Source organism: Motacilla alba, chromosome 1A, assembly GCF_015832195.1.
Source record: "Motacilla alba alba isolate MOTALB_02 chromosome 1A, Motacilla_alba_V1.0_pri, whole genome shotgun sequence".
Classification (NCBI taxonomy): domain Eukaryota; kingdom Metazoa; phylum Chordata; class Aves; order Passeriformes; family Motacillidae; genus Motacilla; species Motacilla alba.
This window is the reverse complement of record NC_052031.1, coordinates 52,147,208-52,174,445: the sequence shown is the minus strand read 5'-3', so window position 1 is coordinate 52,174,445 and position 27,238 is coordinate 52,147,208. Positions and strand designations below refer to the sequence as shown.

General features: G+C 42.6%; 1 protein-coding gene and 1 long non-coding RNA gene across 5 annotated transcripts in view; one reads left to right on the top strand and one right to left on the bottom strand.

The window, feature by feature from the left end:
* SYN3 (synapsin III) overlaps nt 1-27,238 on the bottom strand; it is a 245,530-nt gene that overhangs the window by 29,884 nt on the left and 188,408 nt on the right. For all 4 annotated transcript variants that reach the window (XM_038155135.1, XM_038155134.1, XM_038155133.1 and 1 more), the window contains one exon: nt 7,714-7,776. In XM_038155135.1, the coding sequence (XP_038011063.1) occupies nt 7,714-7,776 (63 nt within the window). The remainder of the gene's footprint in view (nt 1-7,713; nt 7,777-27,238) is intronic.
* LOC119708584 overlaps nt 7,783-27,238 on the top strand; it is a 52,901-nt gene continuing 33,445 nt past the window's right edge. The window contains exon 1 of the long non-coding RNA XR_005259123.1: nt 7,783-9,343. This is a non-coding gene — a long non-coding RNA (uncharacterized LOC119708584). The remainder of the gene's footprint in view (nt 9,344-27,238) is intronic.

The following is a 27,238-nucleotide window of genomic DNA, read 5'->3' as shown; positions in this document are numbered from 1 at the left end:
GGGGATATGTAAAGGCAACCATTACATAGCACCTAGGAGGAGCAGCCCTGCTCCAGGCTGTGTTGTTTCCCTTTCTTTCTGAATGGGGATATGCAGGGCAGGGTGAGGTGGTAGGAATGCCCTGGAGGCAGCAGGGAGAATGGGATAGGGAACCCGGAGCCTGGACTTGCAAAATATCAGACAAAACAATGCAGGCTGTGTTGGAGCTGTGTATTTTTATTGCACTGATAAGAGCTGCCCTAGGCTGAATGACATCAAGCAAGATCCCAGATGAGATGATCACAGGAGGGACTGCAACAGCAAGCGACACTGACACGGTGTTACAACATATTCTCCTGGACCCTTTTGGGAGTGAGAAAGTACAGAAGTCATTATATAATGACCTGCTTGGAAGAAGGATGTTTGTAGGATTTGAAACAAAGTGCTGTGCTTGTGCAAGAGATGTCTTTGGGCCCAAACTGAAATGTTTGCATCCTCAGCCCAGAAACATTTGACCCAGAGCAGAGGAAAAGATGCATATCCCCCCTCTGGACTAGAATTAGACCATATTATATTGCTAGAAAGGAGCTCATCTTGTTAAATGTGATATTTTCACAAAAATACAGCATGTCTGGAAAGGAAGGGTCCATGTCTTCCTCCTCCTCCACCACCCCTTCCCTAGTGGGAAAGAAGGAAAGCAATTGAAAATGTTCTCGTTAATGGGCCTGAGGACTTTTGGCTGGGTTAATAAAGAGGGGGGGACTCACCAAGGACACAAAGTAAGAAATGAAAAATAAAGATGACTCCCACAGTGCTACATCACAGCACAGTCCTCAGGAAACAGCTCTGGCATCTTCCCCGGTCTGTGTCAGAGTACTTCCCATGGACTTTTCAGAAAAAGCAACTCACAGAAGTCCCCTTGTAGGGGATCACAGCCTTATTTCCCACCAGGCATCAAAATAATCACCACACCAAAGCTGAAATCTGAGCCACCATTTGTTAATTGTTAAAGCCAGCCAAATTTGACAAAACAACAGCCGTGTTCTGGGTTAATGCTGGTTTATCCCAGGGTACAGTTATTACTTCATAAACAGGAAGCACTCAAGTTACAGCCAAATTAGATTTATTTTCCTGCCTTATCTATTGAGTCCCCCCTTTTATTAGCTTTCTACTTTTAAATTTTGTATAATTCATTTCCTCCTGCTTTGTAACACTTTTAGATGTCAATAAGATATCCATTTTCCTAACAGAAGAAAAAATCCCAGACATAACCAAAGCCAAGGCAGCTGTAGCGTGACACCAGAGGGCATTATTTAAGAAGGTACTATTAAAAATCAATCTAGTGCAAAGTTACCAATTTACCAAACATGAGACAAATCTGTCTTCTAAAATGGCAGGTTGGCCAATACATGAAACTGATAAAATGAGTTGAAAAGAAACCAACAGGAAGCCATTTTCCCCCTCTCTCTCTTTTATTTTGCAATCTTCTTAGGATAAATGCTATATCCCATTAACTGCATAAAGGAGTGCAAACAGTGAATAGAAACACAGCCCCTGCCTTGGCAGGCTGTTTGCTTAGCTGTGCTGGCTGTTTAAGCAGCAATAGACTCATTCTGAAGTCATAAGTTGCTGTTTGCTGTAGCATTTTAGTGACCTGTTAAGAAGGGTTTGGGCCAGTGTGTTGACAAATGCCTTTTCTGAGTAAGAAAGCTCCTCCTTCCCTTCTGGCTCTTTTCTCTAACCCAGGCACCAGTGATGCCCTAGCATGCTCCCTGTTGAAAGGGGAGTCTGGCTGGTTTGCTGGAGACACGCTCACACACTACCTTTGCCCTGTGGTGGCACCTCAGAGCCTGATGCCACCACATGACCTGCATCTGGTACCTGTTGCCATCCTCAGCCTGCCCAAGAAGCACTGATCTTTCTGTCTTTGGCTGGAGAGCAGTCCAAGGGGCAGGTTATGAAGAAATATTCTGCTCCATCCCTGTTTCAGACCTTGTTTTGAGACCTTTCTTGCAAGGCAGAATTTTGGGTTGGTTCTGGCAGAGTTAAAACCCCACTGTGCCAATTTCCTGGGCAGTCTGAGCCACACCTCAGATCTGTGTGAACACAGGTTCCTTTAGTGAACGATCTGTCTGGGTAGAAACTTCGGCTTCCTCTGTCTCACAGTTCCCTAATCTGCTGCCTCTTTTACATGCCGGATGTTCCTGGACACCAGGGTCCCAGGGCTCCAGCTCTCCTCCCTTATCCTTAGTCTAAGTACTGCAAGGTCTTGCTTTGCAGTCCCCTTTTGCTTTCATTATGTGGCCAAATGAAAAAATAATCGGTTAGCCAAAGTGCCAGAATTATTTTAGTCTGCTAGGACTGCCCTAGCCTTGCCTTTCTTGAGCGTCATCCAGTGTGAACTCTGCTTTTGAGGTGAACTCTGCCCAACAGGCTAGGCACACATCACATTAGAGATAACTTGCAGAAGCACTTTCTGTGTCCAAAATGAGGTTAGAGCCAGGTTCAGCTGGAAGGTGAGTGTCCAAGGCTGAGCCAGGGCTGGACTTGGCAATATGGTGTTTAACTGAGTCTTCGGAAGTTTGTGAAAATGCACGGTCTGAGTGTTTTCCTCCAGAGGAACTGGTGCAGCCACACAAAGCTTGTGATTTTTCGTCCGTCTCGACCTGCTCTCAGCCTTTCTTTAGGGACTCTACCATCTTGGGATAGTGGGTCTTCAGAAACAGTTCTGTGCAGATGGTTTCCTGAATCGCTCCTTTCCTCTACCCCAAATTATGCTCTTCTTCTCAGAAATTACCCAATCCAACTGACACACAATCAGTTTAGGCCTAACTGTGACCCACCCCAAAACAGTGAAGTCACAATGGCATCTGCATTTCCTTATGATCCTCACACTGAAGTTCCCCATCTACTGCCTTTAATGCTTTGAACCTTCCTAATAGAGAGCCCAGGTCTTGGCTGCTGTGGTCCTTGGTGCCTTGGGCAGTCACTGTTTCCTGTGTTCAGCAAAAGCTTTCAGACTGATGTGCAAGAAATGGAGATTTTTTTTTTTCTATTTTCAAGACATTTGGAACATCCTCACTCATAAGTCAGTGGGAATGCAGTAATTGGGCTGCTCTGTTGTGAATGAATGTTACATGTCAAGTCATTATTTGTCTTCTCTAAAAGAAAATATTTGTTCCTTGACAAACTGAGGCAGCCCTTTCCCTTCCTTTCCCCTTTAGCACACTGGATTTTCAAAGCTCTCACTTTTGGAACATTCTATTTCCAGTACCGAGAGAGACAAGGTGACGAGCTGTCCTTCCTGATAAAAACCTTGCAGTATTTTTACATTACAGAGTGGCTCTGTTTAGTTTGTTCTATATTTATACCAGGGAAAAAAAAGAAGCAGAGAAGTATTTCCCATCCAGTAAGGGAGAAAATAACTCTGACCATATTATTCTGAACAGCAAGTTTTTCTTCTACAATGTCATAAATTCATCTGAGCCAGGATTTGTACTAGGAAGGTGTTTTCATAATTATGGGGCAGGAAGGGACAGGAGTGACTCCTAAACTGATCTAATTAGAGAGGTCTAAAAATAAAGTAAGAGTACCAAAATATACATACATATAAAATTGATATAAATATATGTAAAGTCACATGAACAGATACTGGTTTTCCTCTGTAGATCTGGCAGTTGTTTCCTTCTCATTATCTGATCAGGAAGAGGTGAAGAGGCTCTTTGAGTGAATTTGCAGTACTGAGCTCTGTTCCTAGGGCACTTTAGGGTCATGTTAACACACAAGTGGCAAATACTAACACACTCAGAGCTTTATTCTTTTCCATGGGCTCTGGCATTATGAGATCCGGAGTCAGGAAGAAGTGTTATTCCTTTCTCACTGCAGTGCTGCCCTATTCAAAAGAGACTCCCAATTGTTTCTGGGGTAGGTAGGCTCAAACTGCACAATGCTTAAAAATGCCTTGACCTCTAAGGAGCTGCTGGGTAAACAGCAGTTCTGTTCTGCACATGGAAAGACATCTCCTCTCAGTGTCTATCCATGGTTCTCCTGGAAGATTCCTTGAGTACTGTTGATCCTGCGAGTCTGGGCAGCTTAAGTGCAACATGAGAAAGGTCCTTCTCTGGTGACTCCATTGTAAACAGTTGTCTAAGCAGTATTTCTACAAATATTTTATTTGTATCGATACTGCACAGGGCCAGCAGCACAGAGAGCACTTGTTATGATCTTCCAGTGCCATGGAAATATGAACTGATTCCAAATTTTGGAAGGAGGATAATGATGATCATGGGAGTGGCTTAGGGGCATGTGTTCTGTTTTTAGATTAGAAGATTATCTGTTCCTGGGTGAAGGTTATTACTGGTGTCTCTGTTCAAGTCAATAGAGAAGCCATTGTTTCTGCATTTCTCAATGGAATTTCAAAAGATGCCTGTTACTGCAAATGTGTTTTCTCCATCTCCATGTGCACCTCACACGCACACATCACTTGGCAAGAGCATTTCTTACACAAATGGTATACTGCCACCCCTTTTGGTTCTGATCCTGAATAATAGCTGCTCCTCTCCCAAGCTAAAGACAGTTGTGGTGACACACCCTTAAGTGGAAGGCAGTCAATAGAGCCTATTTTGTACAAGTCCTACTGTGGTTATTTTTCATTTTAGCTTTGAGGATTCTTTGTTCAGCCCTCTGATTAAAAAAAGTGGTCAGTGAATTTTGTGAAAATTATGTCAAAACAAACAATATGTGAAAATGAAAGTCTATTATAATTATGCTCCTTCTAGCAATTATTGCAAAATAATAAACATCCAGCACTTACACTGCCAAGAACGTTATGAACATGAATTAGCAATAGGTGTCAGGTAATCATAATTCCTCTGGTATGTAACACAGAGAGACTGAAGAAAAACTGTGAAATGACACAAATCTCCCTGAAAGCAGATGGTGGAACTCTTTGGGGAAGAGCCATTTTCTGCATCCAGAATTCTTCTGGCTCCTGGCCACTGCCTCAGACAAATAAAAAATAACAGTGCCTGGACTTCCCATCTTTGCTCATTCTTCTACATGTTGGTGCCTTCCATTACATGTGATTTTATCGCTAATAACAAAAACAAAAAATAACTACTTCCTTGACAATTTCTGTTGTAATAACACTGTAAACTGAATGCTCACATCCTTTGAAGCACCAATTACAGGTGCAAATACATGGCCCGCTATCTTGGCATAATTTGTTGCAGTAAGTACTATTTTAATACTCACATGTGTACTTTGGCTAGTACATTGGTTATTCTATCTTTTGTTTCTCCAATCACTGGTTTTATACAAAACATGACCTGATGCAGGTGCCTTATTAATATTTACTTTGTTGCACACATCAAACCAAAATAAAACCTATCTCTTTTCCTATTATGTATATTTTATAGCTAAAGACCTGCTATTTGCTGCTATCATCTATACTTCTGAAAACCAGTGCAAGAAAATAATTTAGCTCTCTCCAATCTCACTGGTTATTGCTTTTGCAATGTGATGGTTAAAACCACCATAATGTCTCCTGGGAACTTTCCTCTTCTGCATTACTTTATTGTAGGTTTGATTTTTTTAATCTGTAGGTGTTACTTTAATGGTATACCCATAATTGTGTTTCTCTGTATTTCTCCTGATGTTTTCTGTGGTTTCTTTTGTTAGTCCTGCTTGGACTTGAACCTTACTGTTTCAAAAAAAGCGTGAAACAAATTCTTGTTACTTGTGTTTTAAGCTGACTGATTTATTCTTTATTTTATTTTCTCTTTCTCTCTTTCTTTGCTCTGTGCAATGAAATGCAGTGAGACTGAACAGAGAAAATTTAATCAGTCTCAACTTTCCTTCAGGCTGCTTGTGGCTAGAGAAGGGCCCAAACTAAAACCATAGGGTCAACAACCCTTGCTTCCTGTACCTTCCCCATCTACTGAACAGAGCAGTGTCGAAACTCTGTGCCCAAATGCACATCCAGACTTTGCTAGTAGTCACTAATTTCATAATGGACTAAAGTAAACTTGGCTTCAGACCAACTCTTTCTTCTAAGATGCTGGCTGTTAGCCTATCTTTATCTGGAACGACTTCCTACATACCCTCCTTGTACCTCTGAGTACAATTGTGCCAGGAGTCTGAATAGAAACTCTCTTCCTCCTTAACTTGTGACAGCAAAAATCAATATAATTAATATAATTAAAGAATAAAAAGGGAGGGAAAGTATGAGGTGGAAGAAGATCTGGTGTGTGGTGTAGAAGACAACAGCTAAATGTTCTGCTGAGAGTTTTGTCTGGAAATGCTGTTAAGATTGGAGTACTTCTCTCTGATTGTGCCCTCATTTCTGTAGCCACTAAGGATTCTTGGTGCACGAGACACATGGAGCCCTGATCACAGGTGAAATGGCACAGCAGTCAGAGACATGCAGACTTGAAGGGTCTCAGGGGAGAGGTTTTCCTCCTGGTTTGTCCTGGTTGGTTTTTGCTGATTAAACCCTTCCTAGGGACAAGTTAGTGGCTCCCTACAAGCACCTCTAGGCTGTCTGCACACACTCCTAGTCAATGACACCTCTGCCTGCTTAACATAGGCAGCACCAATATATTAACCAACATTTCCTGCTTATTTACATGTTTGTTCCTTGATGCTGAAAGCCAACTCACAGGGATCTGTGCCCACTTCCTCCCCAGCAGCTACCATCCAGACAGGGGAACATTGCAACCAGAGCAATAAAGATTATTAGATCCTCCATGTGCAATCCAGCAAGCCAGAAAGGGCTTCTGTTTCCAGAGCACAAACAAACAAACTGTACCAAGTTTAAATTTGGTGTAACTATATATATTTTTCAGGCAAACTGTGAGGCCAGGAGAAGGTCTGTCTGCTCTAGGGAGGCACTGCAACAGGCGTATCAGTTATGAAGTTCATGTACCACTCATTAGGATTCAGAGATGATACCTCAATTTTGTACTTCTGAACAAACCAAGTTTTAGACAGATAGGGGATGCCTTTTGAAAAGATATATGCAAGAAAGAGAAAACTCAAGTGCAGCAGGAATATACAGGTGATGCCTCACTGAAAGGGGAGCCCAGTCACCCCAAGAAACAGGGGCTGCTAATTCACTGGGGGAATAAAGATCCCAGAGAGCCTGGGAAAAACAAACAGGTTCTGGGTAGTGAACTGTTTTTCAGGATTCCTTGGCAGGCAACCAGCCACTCTGCATTGTAAGGTCTTGTTCTTCCTTGCAAGGAGGAAAAAAATAACTGAAGGGCTCCATTTTTTGAATAAGGTCATCATAATGCACTCCAGAAGCCCAGTGCCACAGCTCCTCATTGTGAGTACTATGGGGTGTAGCTGCACTTTACAGGTACTCGAATAAACAACAGTACCACTTTCAGGTGAAGAGAAAATGTAGAAAAGACAAGCCTAACGACTTCAGCCCGGCCAGCTTTTCCCCCACACTTCATCAACCCCCCTTCCCGCATCCCAGACAGCCTCCAACCCAATCCCACTGCCTGCCTCCAAGTGCATGACAGCGGAAAAAGGCCTTTTCTCCCACAGGAACAGCCAGTGCGACCCAGATAGATTGTGAGGAGGTTTAACCCCTTAGCTGTCTTGTCACATGCCATGTGTAATCACAGGCATGCTGAGCCACATATGTATCTGTTTCCAGATATATATATATATATATATATATATATATATATATATATATATTTAATTTTTTTTTCTTTTACTTACCTTCCCCATTCCAGCATGAGCATGTCCCAGCTTGACCACTACAGGAAAATTTGGAGTTGTGAACTGAAAGACAAAAGGACCCTTTCATTAGTTTTTTTTTTTCCCCCAGCCACTGTATTTGGAGTAATTTTCTTTTATTTAGTTTTTACCTCCTTCCTGGATGCTGTAAACTGGATAATAAGAAGACCAAATAAAGTTTGCCTGGATGATAGGGCAGTGAGCAAATAGCGCTTTACTGGATCCCATATGATTGAAAATAGAAGAATTCCTCAGAGTCTGAGGAATCTGAGGATCTCAGAATTCCTCAGATCTGACCAACTTCTGCTGTGTGATATAGCAGTTTTCCCACCCTGTACATAAGGATTTGTGTATGTCCATATGCACGTAAAACACTGTTGCACTCGCAAGCTTGAGTAAGTGAACACTTTCAGATGCTGAATACACCTGAATAGTGAGAAAGAAAAGGGTTATTTGCTCTTCTCCACATGGACTGCTTTGGCCTTAATAGTGAGTGCACTCCTCCCATCCACAGGAGGGTGGGGGAACAAGGAGAGAAGGAAGTGGGGGCAACACTCAGGTGCAACACACTGAGTCCATCTATTCATAAAGCCTGTTCTTCTCTACCTTCACTGGTGTGTACAGAATAAAAAAAACCCAAACAACCAAAAACAAAGAAGGATTGGAATCAGCAATAAAAATAGAAAGAGTTATATGTTCTCCTTGGCTTGTGTAGTGTTTCCATTGGGAAGGGTCCTGCTACCCATAGCATACAGGGTCATCTTAGAGCATATGTGGGATTGATTTTACTTGAAGAACGGCAAGTACCCTCTCTGCCTCTTCTTCTGCAGTTTCATACTCATGCAAGGAGTCACTTGGAGTGATCGGCTCAGAGCTGGGTGGCTGTACTGGTAGGAAGTGCACGTGTCAGGAGTAAGTAGGATATATGCACCGCATTTCCCCTATGTACTGGTTGGTCCAATTCTACACCTCTGCTTGGCATCCCTGTGCCCTTCATGTTGTCTTGTGCTCATGGTTCTTGTGATCTAAATTCTATTTGTTCAGTATATAGCTGGTTATTTTTTATTGCATATTTAATTTCCTATAAAGACACTTTTATCTCTGCTTAAGTGCCCGAAGCAATGAGCTCTATTCATTAAGCAGTTAACCTGGAGATCTGGCAAAGGGAGGCAGTTGAATTTTGATGGATAAGTGGGTCTCCTATTTATTTATGTTTGAGAATAGATAAACAACTTGTTCTTGTGCTAATTACCAATTGTCTGGACGGACAGGCAGGCACTACGCCCTAAAGATAGAATGGTGCTGCAGTCTCCATTTGTGGCAGCTCACTATAAATAACAAAATTAGTAATGAACACTGATATGTTTTGCTATTCATCTGCTTATATAAAGAAATGTCACAGGAGAGGGGAACAGTGAGTGCATCACGTCCTCAAGCAGCCTGTGTCCCTGTCTTCAGCCAGAAGGCTGAAGAAAGATCTTCTTCAGACCACAGAAGGGCACGATACATCACAGTCCTGGCACAGGCAGGGACCAGCACCACTGCTTCAGAAGAAGAGGCAAAAGACTGACAGGTGGCCATCCTGAAGTCAAATGGTTACGTATGTGTCCAGGTACATGCTTTTGTCGTCTATTTCACCTTTGCCTCTTTAATTCATTGTAAGAGCCTGACATTTAATTTATGCTGGCATAAATGAATCAATTGGAGGACTGCACCTGAGGCTTACTGAAGATAGGGTGGACCATGCCAGGCCTTTAATGATGGAAGATGAAAGGCAACCTAGTAGTTGGGGCACCCACCTGCTCAGGCTCTGGGAGATGTGGCTTGCTTCCCATCTCTCTCATCCCTGCCCCATGCATCCTGTTTGAGCCAAAGTGCTTGCAAGCCCTGGCCTCTGTTCCCTGTTTGGTAGCAGAGGCAGCAGCTGTTCCTACGGAGCAGGAAAAGCAAATTGCATGCTGTGAGCCCAGCTGATAGCCTGGCAAGGAGGCCAGAGAAGTGTGCAGGATAGATAATGCTCTATCGCCAGCTCAAAGCAGACAGAGGCAGGAAGCAATGTCTCTGCTGCTCTACTTTTTGTCCCCTGCCTGTGTTGCTGAGGGAGCCTGCTTGGGCATGGGGCCCGGGAGTGGGAAGCATCTGTTTTCCTGTATATATGCAAAGAAAGTTTGGGATCCAGTAAACAACCCAAGTTTACTGTTAGTCTGGAAAATACCACTGGCAATGACAACGTGCTGCACAAACTTCTCCCTTTCTCTTTGCTTCTTGGAAACTTTCTTACTAAGGCTTGAACTCATGCCACGTAGGGGTGACCAGCATGTTGGGGTCACATGTGCCTTGGCCTAGGCATAGCACTTGGGGCTTGAGGTGAGACAGACCCAGACTGTGAACATGTGGTAGCCTCGCTGGGAAAGCTGTGGCTCCAGAGAAATGCTAGTGTGTGGTTAGCCAGGAATCTGCCTCTGCCACTGAAAACCCATCAGATTTCCATGTACATGAACCTGTCTTATGGGGGAACCAACAAGAGAGCATGACACATGCACAGAGCTGCATTATATAATGAGTTTATCTAGTGACAGTGGAGTGCCCTTAGCCTGTGCTGAAGTTAAGTGTAATCAAAAGCTCTCCACAGTCTGCAGGACTGAAGCAACCAGAGTCCACAACCATGCTCTGTCCAAGCCAATAGAGAAGCTGTTGTTTCTGCATTTCTCAATGGAAATTTCAAAAGATGCCTGTTACTGCAAATGTGTTTTCTCCATCTCCATGCGCACTTCACACGCACAGAAAGCCCTTGCTGAAGTGGTGGAGTGGTTGAACACCACTGCAGTCAACAGGGAGACATCCAGCTTCCACCAGAGTCTTGCTGGGACTCAAGTCCCATTTTTGTTGCTAATAAGGTGGTCAGCCAGCGTATTTAGCAAGCACCCAGATAAATAGGGAAGCCAAAAGAAGGGAGAATCTATTATACTCACAATTCTGATGCAATTCACACGCAAACACAGAGAGAAGATCTGCAGGTGGTCAAAGCCACCACAAGGGCAGACCCCTGAGATGAGTATTTACACATACTGAGTCATACATTTCCCAGGAAAAAAGATTATTATAATAACAGAATAGCATCACATTGTAATAAAAAAGCATGTTTTTACTGAAATCATGCAAAGACATATATCTGTGTCTTTCTATGTGTTGCAAGGGCTCCTATTTTCTTGGAAAAATAATGAAAAACACTTTGATGATTTTAAAATGTGCATGAACTATTGACAGGACTGTTATAGATGAAGGTGGCAGGTTTTGGGATAGGACTGTAGTGTTGCAGCTAACTCAGTCATCATATGCAGGGTGTTAGTTCATATGCATAACTCAACTCTTTGAATTAAAATCTTACAAATGTATTCCCAGAGGTTGTAGCAAAGCCTTGAGGTGCCAAGGATTACATAAATGTCTAGGGCTTGTTGTATGTAGAGGCCTGTTAGGAGTCAAACAGCAATTTGAATCCTGAACCAGCAACTCATCCATGTCTTTGGTAGTAGTGAAGAGAGTTATGAAAGTTATTTCCAACTTAGAACACTGATGGCCCAAAAAGTACCATTTCAGCCCCTGATTTTCAGGGCTCTGCTCTGCGTGTACTGTCACTGCAAAGATGACTTTGCACTTTATCAGTTTTGGCAGTGGTGTGTAAAATGAGTGCTGGTATGCACACATTAGCCTTTATTTGAAAACAGCGTGGCTGTCAACTGTGACACTTTCCCCTTTACCTTCTGCACCTCCTTTCCAATAAATAATGAGGGCTTCAGTACTTCTTGTAAATTTATGAGTATTTTCTCTATTCTTTTCTGATGGAGCAGTAGAACAGAGTTGGATGTAAACTGATCTGAAGGAAGGAATGTTGGACAGGCAGTGTTCAAAGCCAGGTTGGACAAGGCCTTGAGCAACTTGGTCTAGTGGGAGATGTCCCTGCACATAGCAGTAGAGATGACAGATGATCTTTAAGGTCCCTTCCAACCCCTTAACATTTGATGACTCTATGAAACCTGTGAGACCCGCAAGAGAGAGCTGGATTTTAAGTTTGTGATTTTTTGTACTCTCCTGTAGTCCATAAACAAAGTAGAATGTCTCTTTTGATTTCCTTCCACTATGTATAGTTTTGCGCATTAGTTCACTTTATCTAGCTCATTTTATATGATGAACTTGCAGTTTCTAGAACTATTCTTTCTTCTGCAAAACCCTTCCAATCTATACTAAAAGGAATAGTACAGGCTGCAATTACAACATGGAGCAAAACTCCCCCATTAGGAGGGATTTGGGGTGGTGGGAGATGGAGTCATTAAAACTTTGTTCTCTTGGCGTTGGTATTGTATTACAATAGCATCACTGATTTTAACCAGGCCAGAAGGCCCCATAGCACAAGGCATTGTAATTTTGCCTTCACCCTTCCCCCATAAGTAATATTATGAATTTTTCTTTTATACTCTAAACCTGATTTTTATGTTTACTTAGCTGCTTTCACTTGTATGATGAAAAAGTCTGTTTTGGGTGGGTACCTAATGGATGATGGGAATGTTGCTCATGCACTTGACACCTAAATGTTGGAAGTAATGTGTGTGGCACTTCCCTGGTGTCAATTAAGTTGAGGGAGCTGTGAACATATAATTTCCTGTAAAAGCAAGCAAGCTGATTCAAACCTACAGGAAAATAATGATGTCATGACATGATGTCATTGTGTTTATGGAACTGTCTTACTAAAACTTGAGCTGAAGATCAGCACCGGCAAGATCAGGGCTGCATGTGGTATGGTTTCCTATAAGACACCCACCTGTGTGTTGATTACTGTATTGTAGTTGGAGCACAATGAAGAAAAAAAATCATTATCTGGGGAAAGAGGGTCTCAAGACAGCTTTTAACACAGTTGAAGTAAATCCTGAGGAGGAGTAGCTATCTGCAAAGGTCTCAGGAGGAAGGAGGAGATAGGAGGTATGATGAGAAGAGCAGTACGATACTTGTGACAGGAGGAGTTCAATGACAGGTGGATCACAACATCATCATATACAGGTGGGATCTGAAGCAGTGAGGCAGTTGATGGACGAGATGGCAGCAGGGTGGTAAAAAAATATCCTTTGATTCTCCCATTGCTTAAAAAAAGTACAACAAAAGAGAAAAAAAAAAAAGAAACCCCAACAGCAGCATGACTTAATCCCCACATCCTCGAGTAAACAAACCACAAACCAACATTTCAGGGCTCCTAACACTTGCTGCGGTTAGAATGAGTCATGGAAGTGAATAAAAAGTGGTAAGAACAAACCGGAACATTTTGTCATTGATTCCACCTCTAGTGTTATGTAACTTCTTTATTTGAGACAGGACATATTTGGGTTCCCCTAGTGGAGAATAGGAGTGTGAGCATTTGATATTATTCTCATTCCTTTGGATCTTCAAGTGTGAGAATTATATTAACTTATACAGACAAGCAGATGCTCAGCAGAAAAACCCAAAATGGAGTATGTGTGTGCATGTATTCACGCACATATCTAGCAGTCCCGGTTGATAAATCCCCACTACCACATATCAAATCACAAGCAGATTTTTAAAAGGTTCTATGACAAAATAGAAAATTTCTATAATTCCTTATTGCATGACGTTCACTTGGCTATTTTGCAGTGGTGTCTTTAAGGAAGCTTATCTTTCCTTTTTTACTAGGAGGGCGAATACATTCTCCCAAGTCCTTACGTTGAGAAACCGTCCAAATATTTTTTTGTGGAATGCAGTGAAAAAGAAGAAGAAACTCTTGAGTTTCCTTTTCTCCCTGACCTGAGTTGTGTGCCTTTTGTTGTATTTTTCTCTAATTAGAAAATTCCATCCCACCTGTAATCACATTGCAAAGGAAGAGATGGTGAACACCAGTTGTTAACTGTAGCATCTAAGCTATGGTAAAAGATATAAGAAGGAAACAGATGGGAAATAAAATACTTTATGAATCTATGCTGGAGTCTTCAAAGCCATCACTCTTCTAAGAATCCTTGAGGTTCACAAGATACTAGCCAACAATCCTCTCTTCACTTGGCAGGTTTGACTGTCTCCTTTTCTTTGGGAAAACTCTGAATTCTTAGTGATTTCAAAATGGGCAGCATGGGATTTCTTTGGAGAGAAAAAACTTCCCTAAACTTCACGGTGGAAAACAACCTTTGGCAACAAGTCTCACTGAAGCCAATCATGACCCAGTTACTGCTGGTCTCCAATCTCACCACACAGTCTCCTGCAGGTATTTTTCTGTCACCAAAGGACAATGTGCATATGGTTCTCACCCTGACTTTTACACACAGGGAAGCCGAGTGCCCCGACTGCAAAGCTGGGAGGCCCCCACATGACTCCAAGGGCTTAGTTGCGATTTCACAGCCTTCTGTAGCACACCTGAGAGTAGCGCAGCTATGTCAGTGTAAATTGAGAAGCAGGTCCTGGGCTTATTAGTACACTCATTGAGAAATATCTGCCTGCCACAGAAATGGCTCCAAAGTTTTCTTGTAAGCCTCATGCCCTTGTAAGTGCCAATGACTGTGTGCGGACTTGGTCATTGCCATGTCAGATGCTGGCATGAGCAATGAGCCATGGGTGTTGCCTGGTACAGGCAATGGGATACTGGAATATTTGAAATACTCTCTGGGCTCCTGAAAGCTCTTGGGCAATGAATCACTGCCTCCTTCCTTCTTGCCATTCTTCAGCACTGAAAGTGATAGAAATAGCAGCACAGAGGACCAGGCACAGTCAGACTTCTTTGAAAGATTCATTTTTTTAATACTTTTTAAAAAGCACAGTTAATAATCTTGATTAATGCCTCTGGAGGGACTTTGGACATAAAGAAGAATGAGGATTATGGGAAGTATCACCCTGCAGCTGGCATCTCATGCCACATCTATACAAGTAAATAGAACAATGATATAGCAAGGACACTGGCCCTGATTTACCTGTACTGTTAAATTGTTAGACCAATCTCTGGCATATTCTGTCTCAAGATGAATAAACTTCTTCCAAGCAATTCCCAAGCACAACAGGGAACCACCATAAGTCTGCAGACATGCCCCAGAGAACGCTGGAGGCTAGAAGAACTTGATAACACAGCTGTGGCTAGGCCATGACAGAGCTGCTGGAGAATGAGCCTGGCACTGTATGAGCCTCTGTCTGCCTCACTGGGTTGAGCAGGAGAGTAGTTCTTATCTTGCATTATGTATTATATTTGTCTGCTCCCACATTAGTGTTTCATTTTGGTTGTACACACAAATGGTCTATCTCATGCAGCCAGATGTCATACCATTCCCATATGACAGTTTCCACTGACTACTTTTTTCATTCTGAATTCACAGTGGTCCTTTTTTGGCTTACAGCCACAGATATTTACACCACATTTCTTTTGCCTGCTGACCTGGAAAGTCAGGTACTGCCTCACATGAGAAACGTTTGAGCTAGAGGCTCAGTTTGTTCTGTTTTACAGCTAGATCATATTTTCAGCTTTTAGAGCCCTTAGGCTCATACAGGAATTCAAATACTTTGCTAATGTGGACTGCAGTAAAATACACATCCCCTACTTTTTGTGCTCTGGGGCATAAATGCGGGGAGTAAATCCTGTTCCATGGATTTCCCTCTCCTTGGGATGCACGTGGAGTTAAACACTGGCAACAACTCTTCTTAACCTGAATTTGTTGTGGTGTCTTTTTTTTAGGCACCTAGAGCAGGTGGGGGCCAGGTATGAGCTCCACTCTTCCTACATCCTCATTCTTGTGCTTCACAATTTCAAGTTTCTTTCTCCAGATAAAAATCTTCTGTGTTTATCCAGACTAATTTTTGGCTCATGTTAGAGACATTGAGGACATGAAAGGCAGCCATTGTATCCCATGTTTGAATTAGCTCTGTGTCTGTTGAGATTTCTCGGGAACTTTCAAATTACATGTTTTCAGTAGGAGCCAAAAACTGTAGAAAGGGCTGTATTTCACAATCTCTCCAAATTCAGCAATTGCTTGGGAAAGAGAATGAGGTCCTAGGGGGCAAATTTGTATTTTGAAAGGTGGACGTATCATATTTCAATGATTCAGTGAATGAGCACTAATTAACTTCTTCCCCCATCCCCAGTCCAAATGGGACATGGAATGCTTTCAAACTGCAAAAGGAAGTTTTTCTGACATGCATTTAATTTCTCCGTGTTTCATTCTTGAGGATTTTGGAGATATTCAAAACCTTGAGACCTCTCAAGAGCTGAGAAATACATTTTCCTATCTAAGACTTCAAGGGCATGGGTCCACACTGGCACCACTTGGGTATTTGTCTCCCTCTTGCATCTCATTCCATGAGAAAAGACACAGTCCTGCTCCACCCGTTTGATAAAGCCACTAGAGCTCCTAATGAAGTGGAAGAAACTGTGGGTGACCTGTGCTCCTAACTGTCTGCGAACTCAGTGCCGAGAGACAACCTAGTTTGACATTAGCAATAAAAAGCAGAAGGGAGATCAAGCAGGCTCCACACAGGACACAGGCACAGTAATTTTCAGCTGGGACTGGCTTCTGTTTACATCTTTCCCAGCTGTAACAAGGAAGGGGCTACTGAAGTGAAAGCATTCAGATGAAGACAGAAGAAACCACTGTGTGGATCAGCCTTTTTCATCTCGCAACCACCACCTCAGCCAGTGGCATTTTTCCCCCGCTGAGCACACATTGATGTAGCACAGGCTGTAACAGCCAGGAATGGTGAGAAGCAGGAAGCAGAGAAATTCCTTTTGGAGTAACACATAGACCCTCTTCTTTACCTTGGGCAAGCCTGGAGTAGCAAAGGATGCTGTGGTCTCTGTGAGCCCACTCCTTCTGTTTGTCTAGAGAGAAAGGGTTCATCCTTTACTGGAAAAAGAGGTGGAGACCTGAGCTGATTTCATCTCTGAGGCAATATCTCTACTTCTCAGGGATAAATGAGACAAATGTGAGTGAGCTGGTCCACGCCCAGTACAGGAAGACTTGTTTTTTTCCCAGGCACAGTACTGAGGCTGTTGCAGGATCCAGGTAGGATTTTGGAATGTGAGCAGAAGCCCACACAGAGGTAACTGGGGATGTGCCCAAAAGAAGGGCATTGGGTTCAGCAGAGGAACTCATGCCAGGCACTCTGGTTGGAGGTAGAACCATGCACAGTCAAAGTCTGAAACTAGTCTGGAAAGATATGCTTCTTTAAAAACATGTTTGTTTAATACAATGCTACCACTTTTCTTCCCATCAAACTTTGTGCCATTAAATTATTTTTCAAAAATAGTCACTGAAATCTTCTATTGAGGTCATGGCTTTTATTCTCATGGAGGTATTGCCAGCACCTCAGTAATGCAGCAGCTGAACTTCTGCAGAAGTTCACAGACACTGCACACACTGCACACACTCTGCAGAGTTTCTGTCCTGCACAAACTGGTGCTGTCAAAATACACAGATCAAATTTCAGGGGAGCAGGAGTACCTTTCAAACAACAAATCTTTGCACAGACAAGGAAAATAGTTTGCTTTCTCAAAGAAGATAAATCATACCTTAACTGTTTAGGCTTACATAAAGGCTGTAAAGTAAAGTTAATGTGCAAAAAAATAGACTCAAATGAGAGAAGCCAAATGGACTTTTCATTTTTTCTTGGTTTCATTTCTTAAATTTTGAAATCAAAGAGAGGTTTGTAAACAAAGAGAGTTTTGTATCCTTACAGACTTCTCAACTGATTGGTTTTCATACATCAGTTTTGGGTGGGAAAAGAAAGAAAATATTAAAAACTTCCCATATAGAAGTTGCTTGGCTAATTCCATCTCAGAGAGTAGCCGGTGTCCATGCTATGTATTATAGTGCACTTTTGGACTTCAGTAGCAAGAATCTCTGATACTGGACATTGAGGACAGAGTGCTATTTCATATGCATTTTGTAGACAGCCCTAATTAGTTAAATTAGTTTGTCTGCATCATAAATGTAAAGCAGCACACATTGGATTTGTCTCTAATTGTGTCATTGCTCTGGTGATGGGTTGCAGACTTTTTTTTTTTTAACTTTCTCATTAGTGCTTAGCTTCAGGCATTTGTGAGAAACCACAGCCTCCTAAAGCTCCCACTCCTGTCCTCTTAATTTTGCCTCACGAGGTTTTAATGGATGAACAGAAGGCTAAGAAAGCCTTTGGTTCTCATACCATTCAGCAAACCTCTGGCTGGCACTGGCATTGTTTGGGAACCCTTGTGGGGATGAAAGCAAACTCTGTACAGATGTGGCTTCTTCTGAGACTGCCCTTTGAGGCCTGTTGATTCGCAGAACAAAAAGCATGTGAGGAGGGTGACTGGCAGGAGATTTCCATGGAGCACTCTAAGTGAAATTATTTTAAACTGATCCTGCACCACACAGGGATAATAATAGTCCTTGGTGGAAGGGGTTCCCAAAAGCACAAACACTGCTCTGAACCTTTCTTTGTGCAGAGCAAATTTTTCCATAACCTCAGTGGGGCACTGTGTGGAGATTCTCTGGGCTGATAGGCTCATGAAGCACATCATGATGCAGGTCCTCCAGTTTGGAGCAGGAAAATGTAGGGCCGGATGAATGTGGCAAAAAACCCACATGTAGATGGCCTTTGCAGGGACAGTTTGGGTGTTTCCATTCCCAGACCTTTCTGGGGAGGGAGCATGGGGTGGCCTGTACGTATCTGGCTGCTGCTGTGTATTTTTGGACCTCAGTCTTCACCTGTGAGAAGTTAAGGGAGTGAAGCCATCTGGTTGGCTATCTCTGTGCTTGCTGTGAAGACATGTCCACAGGGCGCTAATGACAAATCCTGTCCTTTCTTCTGAAAGCCTCACACCAGGAGTTTATGAGGCATGATATGTGAACCCTGCCCCATAGAAGGATTAACCAGCTCTCCAAAACTGGGAGTGGTAAATGGGATTTCTCCTGAAACAAATCCCACTGTGAGTACAACCACTGATTAAATTGGGGCTTTGGATGGTAAAACTGTAACCAGGGCAGGAAACAGGAAATTTGATTGCATCCATCAATCCAGCTGTCTGACTTCCATGCGGCTGATGCTGTCCTGAGCTCATCACTGTGGCAGCATGGCATCGCACACGTAAGGCTTGGAGCCCCGGCCACACCGAGGGCAATGGGAGTCAGCTCATTCATTTTGATGAGCCCATGCTTTCTTTGGCAGTATCTGGTAAAGAATGTTTATCTCAAATTCCTCTCCTACCCTGAGGTATTTTCACTGTTCTATTGCTCAATGAGGTAACTTTTAAGCAATCCATAAGAAGATGGTCTTTCATGCCCAAAGCTGAGGACAACTGAGAGTAGAGGGACAGCTGAGAGGCTGTGGCCATTCACCCAGCTAATGATGCAAGGTCCCAGGGGAACATGGACCAAAGCTGTCTCGAAGTGCCCCCACAGCAGGGAGAAGCAAGCTTTTTCAGGAATTTGGAGCAGTGCTGGGAAAGCTCAGAGAGAGGGGGAAGCTGCTGACCCCTTCCGCTCTCTCTCATCTCTTCCCACACATCTGTGAGGTCTCAGATGAGGTCGTTAAGGACAGGCTGGGACTCTTCCTTCTAGGGTGGCACATCTCCATGCCACACTATCACTGGCCTGGGACCACAAACCCCATTTGCCCCAAAGTTTCCAGGTTGCCAACTAATGCCAGAAGACACAAATCACTTCTATATGTGATTTCATTCTTTTATGCCACGGGCTAATTGCTTCCTTGTACCACAATATGTTTCAGCTGTCTGTCTTTATCTGTTTCTGGGTTTCTTCTGTCACTCTGGAGCACGGGCAATTTAGAAATGGTTCCCACATTTCCTCTTTCACTTCAAAAGAAACAAGAAAACAAAACACTCTCAGCCAAAATCTGCCAGCTCCTAACTGTACTTCTCCATGTGAGAGGATCCAAGATCAGATTTTCTAAAATATTACTTATCAAAAGGGTTACTCTGCATTTGTTGATGAAGAGCAGACCTTCTTTGGGGATGCTGCACACACAGAAGTCCAGACAGAACTGGGACAAGCTAAGCTGTGCAGTATGTGACAAAGATAGTGTTAATGTTTAACACAGTGAGACTGCTTGTCCAAGCTTACAAAGTCTGGCTTGGGAAGGAGAATAAGGACCCTTCATTTGTAAAATTTGGTGTAAACCTTCTGTGTCCCCACCAAAAGATGACATTAGTTATATTGAATTCACATCTTTAGATCCAGTGGGCTGGTTGAGAGGTGATTAGGTGGTACACAGTACTGTACAGAGAGCCAGAGATCAGATTTTCAGAGCTACAAGCAATCCATGTGAGAAAGGGATTAAACAGGTCCTTCTTCTCCAAGCACAGCCTTAAAATATTTCCCAACACCCAATATTATTTTTAATGTGCTTCCAAGATATAAAGTAGTATATCAGTTTTAATATTTTTCAACTGCAAATATATTATGAAGGGAAGAGAAGATGTATAAGGAGTTGCCCAGAGAGGTGGGCGAACTTGGCAGCGAAATTCAAAGCTGACCTTTTCAAAGTATTAATCACTGGCTAAGCTAATATCTGGCTTGTAACTTCAACAGAAGACAGGATGCTGAGTTTACGGAAAGAGTGAGCAGGAATTTTTCTGTGAATCAGTAGGAAGACAGAAGTGGCTGTATGGAATAGGTGTGAATTGTTAGGGAGCTGCCTAAATGGGATGAAGCTATTTTGTTTAATTTAGTGTGAGTGTTGCAGAAGGCAGATGCTCATGGACACCCTGATCCTTGGTTCCTACTACTCTCCTTTGCTTGCAGCTTATTGATGGATACCAGCGACATGAAGAATTAAATACCCAGGTGCAAACTGAACCAGCTCTGAACCTCAGTGACCTCTAATTCTGCCTCATTAGTTTGGTCTGTCCTGGGAGTGCCAGCTGGTGGCCAGAACTTTTATCTCAAGCAATGGACAGCAAGAGAGATCTGTGTTGTTCATGAGCATGTTGAGTTGCATCATGCAGCTTAAAATGCTGTTGGGCAAATATGTACAGCAATTAGGAGGATAGATTTAAACTGAGCAGGAAAGCTTTGTAAGGAATGGGATTTTTAGTGACTTCAGATGACATTAAGAATAATAGGTGCTACTGCTATTCCTCACCAGTTCCTCTCTGTGAACACAACCACAAGAGTAGCAGAGAATGGATACTTTGGCCCTTTGGGTCACGCTTGGGACAGGGGCTTTGCTTGCCAGGTTGGCTATGGGAAGGGTGTCATTTAGTGGAAATCCATTTGGGGTGTGAGGCCAAAACCCAGCATGTGTTCTGGCAGTAGTGGAGAGCTAGAACTCCTCTTTTTCTTTGAGATAGCAGCCCAAGACCAGCTGGCCAGGCAGTCAAAGCACTGGCACTCAGAACTCACACTGTGAACCTCATGTTAGATGTGCCTCACATTTGCAAAGGATGATACAATATATGTCAAGTGAAGAAAAGAGCTTCAGTATGTAGAAATGTGCCAGTAGTGGGACTTTTTGCAAGTGGAAAGATCATAGGGCTGACCCTTTACACTGCTTAGGGAGACACAGGCAGCAAGAAGGGAGGAAGCCCCATAGATACCATGGCCTTTTTCAGAGGTTTGTAGTGACTGCAGATGACAGTGAAATGCAGTCTGTCAGAGTGCTGTCAGGTGATGAAAGAAAAGCATAATCCCATCATGCATTAGCTCCTGCTCACCCTCTTCATTGCAAATACAGCCAAGTTCCCAGTTCTGGAGAAATAAGGGCTTAGATCTAGGGTTCAATGGACTTGATCAGCTTGAGAAAATGATTCAGCTAAAGCCAGCACTGACTGAAAACAGAGGGCAGCTCCTCTGGTAACTGATGCTTCAGTGCTGCCAGCTTAGGGCTGAGGTCTTCTATGCCCTAGGCACTGTACAAACTGCCTGTACAGAATGCAAACATCCAGGCAAAACACAACTGGTGAATAAACAGGAAAGTGGGTGAGTGCAGGTGTAGTGGAAAAATGGTCAGCACAAATGAGTAAACACCATGTTGTGACAGAAAATCATCACTGTTCCTAAACACTTACCTGGCTAGTCAGAAATAGATCCTGGGGAAGCCCAGGAGTAGATACTGCCAGTGTAAGCTATTCTGAGACTGATTATTTGACAGGTGGAGATGTGAGAAAGCACCAGAGTGAAGCAGGCCCTTCAGCCATTCCCACAACACTGAGTTTTCCCAGGCATGCTGGCCAAGCGTGCTCAAGCCAAAGCTTCTGTGTTACCTAACCCACAGGCCTGGACCTGATCTGTAGTAACACTTCTGATGAGATTTCATACACTCCTTCACTTAGATGAAGTCTAAGGATGCAATGAAAGAACTAAGCTCTTCTTGAGGTTGGGTTCTTAACTTCCTGAATAAAAGCCTAGGATTTGGCAACCTGAGATCAGCATATTTACACTGATGAAAACTCAGTTTTAAGTATGGTCTGACAGAGCTCTGACATTGCCTGTCTGGGTGTGGTGGAAAGTATAGCTGTTTTCAAATCCATGCATTGGGATGAACTTGCAGAGGGATTTTTTCTTGGAGACAAGATGACCTATTATCAATATACATGCTTATAAATTAGAGTATATTATGCTGAATACTGTGCAAAACACACCCCAATTCAAGCATTAATAGTGAAAACAGAGACAATGAAGGGGAATTATCTTCATTTTGAGAGTGAAGAACTGAAGCACTGGGAGATTAAGTGACTTGCCATCAAACGAGCAATCTGTGGCAGAGCCAAGAAAAAATCCAGATCCCACTGAAGCAACCTAACTAGGAACATCCTTCCCATTGAATAGTTTAATTAACATAAAATAAGCAGCAAGTTGATTCAATGTGTTTTTAATTTTACTTGTGTACTTCAGAGAACACAATAATTGCATTTTATAATCTAAAAATAAACAAACACATATGTTTGTTAGAAAAACAACAGGCACACAGGAAAAATAATTCTTCCTTCTATTATATTTGGTGTGGAGTCCTTCATTAGGACTAAAATTGTTCTGTGAAGTGAAGGAAGAAGGCAAAGAACACTCTCATTCTGTGCTAGTTCATTAGAATTAAAAATAAGCCTTCTTTTAGGTTTGTGCTGAGTGCCAGGGCTCTGTGTAAACAGAGAGTCAAAGGATGGATTCTTTAAGCACAGATTCCATCAAATCCACCACATACTCAGTCATCTCAGCAATATTCAGAGGGCAAGAGCCAGAACTGAGAATTTGCTAGCACCTTTGCAATTTGAAAGGGTCCAAAGATGGAAAGAGTCCGGAAAGCACCTGAGCCCTCCCATATCCTGAAAGCGAAGATAAGAGCAAAAAGGGATACAAAACCAAATCCCAGTCAAGGGAAAGATGTCTTTTAAACTCAGCAACAAATCTGTCTACTCTTTGAAGCTGGCTACCCCAGACTTCATTCCCAGACAGCAGGGTGAGCATTCCTCTCTAAAATTAAGCCCCTGGCAATTGCTTCCCCCAGGAATAGGCATGTACTGAGTGCAAGACAGCTACACGTGAGTGACAATAGGATTTAAAGAGCAAGAGAGACAGAAGAACTGATTTAGACCTCATGGGATCATTCACGGAGCCTTTTCTACATGCAAAACACTTGCATTAAATTAAGCTAAATCAATATAAGCCAGCTGGAAAGTGATCAGTGGGGATGGCATTCCCAGGCAAATAATTTTGCAGGGGCTTCCTACCAGCCTAGTGCCACGTAGCCCTGGCCAGCACAGATTCACTGGGAGGGTCAAAAGGCAGCAGCTCTTGTGGTAACCACTCTTGCAATGCATGTCGCAAGCAGAGCCCGTGTCTGCAGCTCCTCCCCTGCCAGAGCACAGCCACATCACCAGCCCTGACAGGGAGCACTGGGCCTGAGGCAACTGCCCCTGGCAGTTGGATGGCAGTGGAGCAACTGGAGCCTGGTGCTGCGCCAGAAGGATGATGTCCCTCCTTGCCAGGGCAGAGCACGTGCCGAACAACGGCAGGTCTGCCCAACGCATGTTTTGTATGTAGATCAGCCTTCACTAACTTGGGCTCTCTTCTGCAACTCCGTTCCCACAGTTAAAGTGAAACTAGAAAACTTGGCAGATCTCTGGCTTTTTGTCTATAGAGCTGAAAAGGCACAACTCTCTCTTCCTGTGACATTGCTGCCAATATCACACAAAACCTGCTTTGATTTTCACTGAGGTGATTTTACACAAATTTTTTTGTTTGTAAGGAATGTCAGGAAAATGTGAGTAATATTTGATGCACCCAGCATTATGTCTAAGATTGCATTTTGAAGCAGAAACTTGACAAACTGGAACCTGGTGGCAGCATCCTTCCAGCCACTGCATCCCTTCCAGGAGAAACTGCCCCTGTTGCACTACTTTTCTTTCATGATTAAAGCTTGAAGACATTTAAAGGTTATCAATAGATCCCTTTCTTGAGTCCAGGTTTGCATTACTTAAGCTGAAGAGTTGGGAATGAGAAACGGAATAAAGCAGGTTTCTGTCACACTCCTCCCATCAATTACTTGTCATCCAACATTAGACATGCATGAATCTCATTTTTATATCTGCAGCAGCAGTCTGGACAAAGTTTAATATCAGTAGAGATCAGCTGGAGGTTTCAAGACTGGTTTGTCCAAACCACCTAAGATACATACTTCAGGCTGAGAATAGCTGTTCCACAGTAATACCTGTATTCCTCCCCACTGATGACAAAGACAGCACCAGTGACCAGGTCAAATATATACATTTACAGGATACATGTATGGATTTGGTTGAATGAAATTGATTTTGACTAATGTCCTGGCACCCACAGGTAAAAAAAAACCTAAGAAAATTCTCAGAATGGAAGAAAAATCCTCACCTTACTGGAGCTAATGCTCTCTGGGCATATGGAGGGTAACTTGAAAAATTTAAACAGGGCTTGTTGTCTGCCAGCAGAAGTTGGGGGTCATGGAAAGGAAGGAGACAGGTTTGCTCTAAGATGCTGGGAAGTGGTAAGTGGAGTGACTGTGGAAATGTGTGGAAATGTGGACACTCTGTGTCCTTGTGGCCTCCACTGCTCAGTGATTACAGGAAATTATGCTTAGGTGACTCTTCAGGTGAATGGCTCTACATCACTCAGAGGTGGCTTTATTTTTGACAATAGCTGGTTCTGGATTACTGGATGCTTCTAGTAGTTTTGAATTAAGCCTGATATCTGTGGCTCACCAGGATGCCGCAACACAGGAATTTGAAGAGTACTGGCTTCCATGTAAAAATCAAACATGTGAACCATATGTCATTAAGCAGCAAGATAACCAGGGGTAAGGGCAGCAGAGTTTTGGATTGTCAGGGGTTTGAAAATCCAAACTCCTTGATCTTGAGAAGCTGACTCTTTAGGAAGACAGCAAACATGGCTGGAACTTGAGAAAAAGCAGTCAAAATCTACTGGATGAACCAGAGCTATTTTTTGGAAATGCCATTAAAATTTGCCAGCCAAAGGAAATTACCTAATTCAGACTAAAAGCTACACAAGACAGACAGTACCATCATGCCACAGAAAATGCTATTACAAGACAGGAAAGTGGCAGCAGAATGGAATATTGAGCATGAAGCTGCCTCACAAAGCTGCACACAGATCTACAAACACCACAAGTCAGGACAAGGACATGTCTTTGGAAAAACCTTCAAGGACCACGGTAATTTCTATCTCTGCCCAAGACACTGTCTAGCATGGACAAAGAGGACAATAGCACCATATTGGCAGGCAACACTTCATGCGACCAGTGAGCAGTGCTGCAGAGGATTAGAGCACTACCTGCTCAAAAGTAAAGGAAATGCCTGTGTCTTGAACATGATGCTGGTGCAAGCTGAAATGTTGCCAGGAATAGGCATGTTAGCATAGAAAGTAAAACTACATACAATCGACCATAAACAAATGAAACTTGGGACTTAGTGTGGTGAGCTAATTCCTATTAGAGTTGTGACTAAACTCACGGGCAATTAGCAAATTTGAAGAAGTACAATTTGTAATCACACCAAGAGAAAAAAATTATCCACGAATAAAAATATGCCACTCCCTTAATTTCATTAAAGAGGTAACTCACCAAACAGGCAGAAGATCAAAACAATTGAAAAATAATTTGATGATATCTTCCAAGGGAAAGGGAACCTGTTAAGACTTGTCACAATTACTGAAATCACAGGCCAGTCAAGTGAAAGCTCCCATGCACGGGAACAGTTGGTCAGCTGATGCAGTCTGACATAAATTCCTTTATGTTGGAGAAATGAGGTATTTATTTTAGAGGCAGCCTTACTAGATAGCCATAAAGGTGATCAGGTCCATTTATGCTAGGTCTACTCATGTGGTATAGGTAGTTACTAACTCAGCACTGCAATTTTAGCAGATCTGAGTCTGTGATGAGACCTTATGAGATGTTGTATTACTGGTCCAAATTTACAGTCAGTACAACAGGTTGGTAGGAAGCATTATTAAAATGAAAAACCACCCAGTGGAAAAGTGTAAGGATGTAAGGAAGTTAACTGTTACCTGTATTTAGCATTGCTAAATTATAGGATTTTGCAGAAGGTGAGTGGTTTGTCAGCTACACAGGTCTCCTTCAGCAAAAATCTGAAGAGGTAAGAGTGTCTAAAGTGCTAGAAATGATCAAACTAAAGCCTAGCACGTCTACAAAGAAATAGATGAAGTAGAACAAACTTTTAAGGACTGAGGTCCTGGAATCATTCGCTTTTTCATGGAAGAAAAGCAGACAATCTATAAAAAAAATGTATCTGGCATTCTATGTTTTTGTTGGTGAAGGTGCACAGGAACAACAGTATTTTGAAAGCAGCAACTGCCTTGATGACAGGCCCATGTTATGTATGCACTGATGGACTGAAAATCAGGCCCCAGTGAAATGCATCTCCTTCAGATATGATAGCTCTAAATAATTTCTGAACAGGCACAGCTCACTCAGGACTACTGTTTAGTGCCATTTAGTGAGAAAGTACTGCATTAGCTGGCATTCAGGATAAGCATCTCTTGAAGTCAAAATAATTTTGCAATTACTTAGAAACTGATTGTATTTTCATCACAACACCGGTTTGCCAAAAGATCACATATCAGTCCAGTATAACTTGGGAAAAGCAAACTAAAAAGCACTTCAAATGCAAGGTTTCAGCAATTCACAATAGCTTATCTCTTTGTGAAAAAATGTCTTCAAGACAGTATTTTCTAGTGGAAATGTCAAATGAAAGCAGGAGCATTTTGAACACTAGGAGAAGAATACATTTCCCTTAAATGCAGACTTTTTTCTTTGTGAAAATGCATTAAAACAGTCAATTGACAATACTTCACATGCAAAGCGGGACTTTTGGGACATTGAAAATCACACAAAACATGTAATTCTGTGATGACTTATCTGCTATCTACTGCCAGGCTTAAAGCCTCTTATGTTATCAGAAAAATGACAAATCAACAGCACAGATCTAAGAGAAGCACCTATGACTATTCTGAGAATCTAACTGAAGCTAGTTACAGCT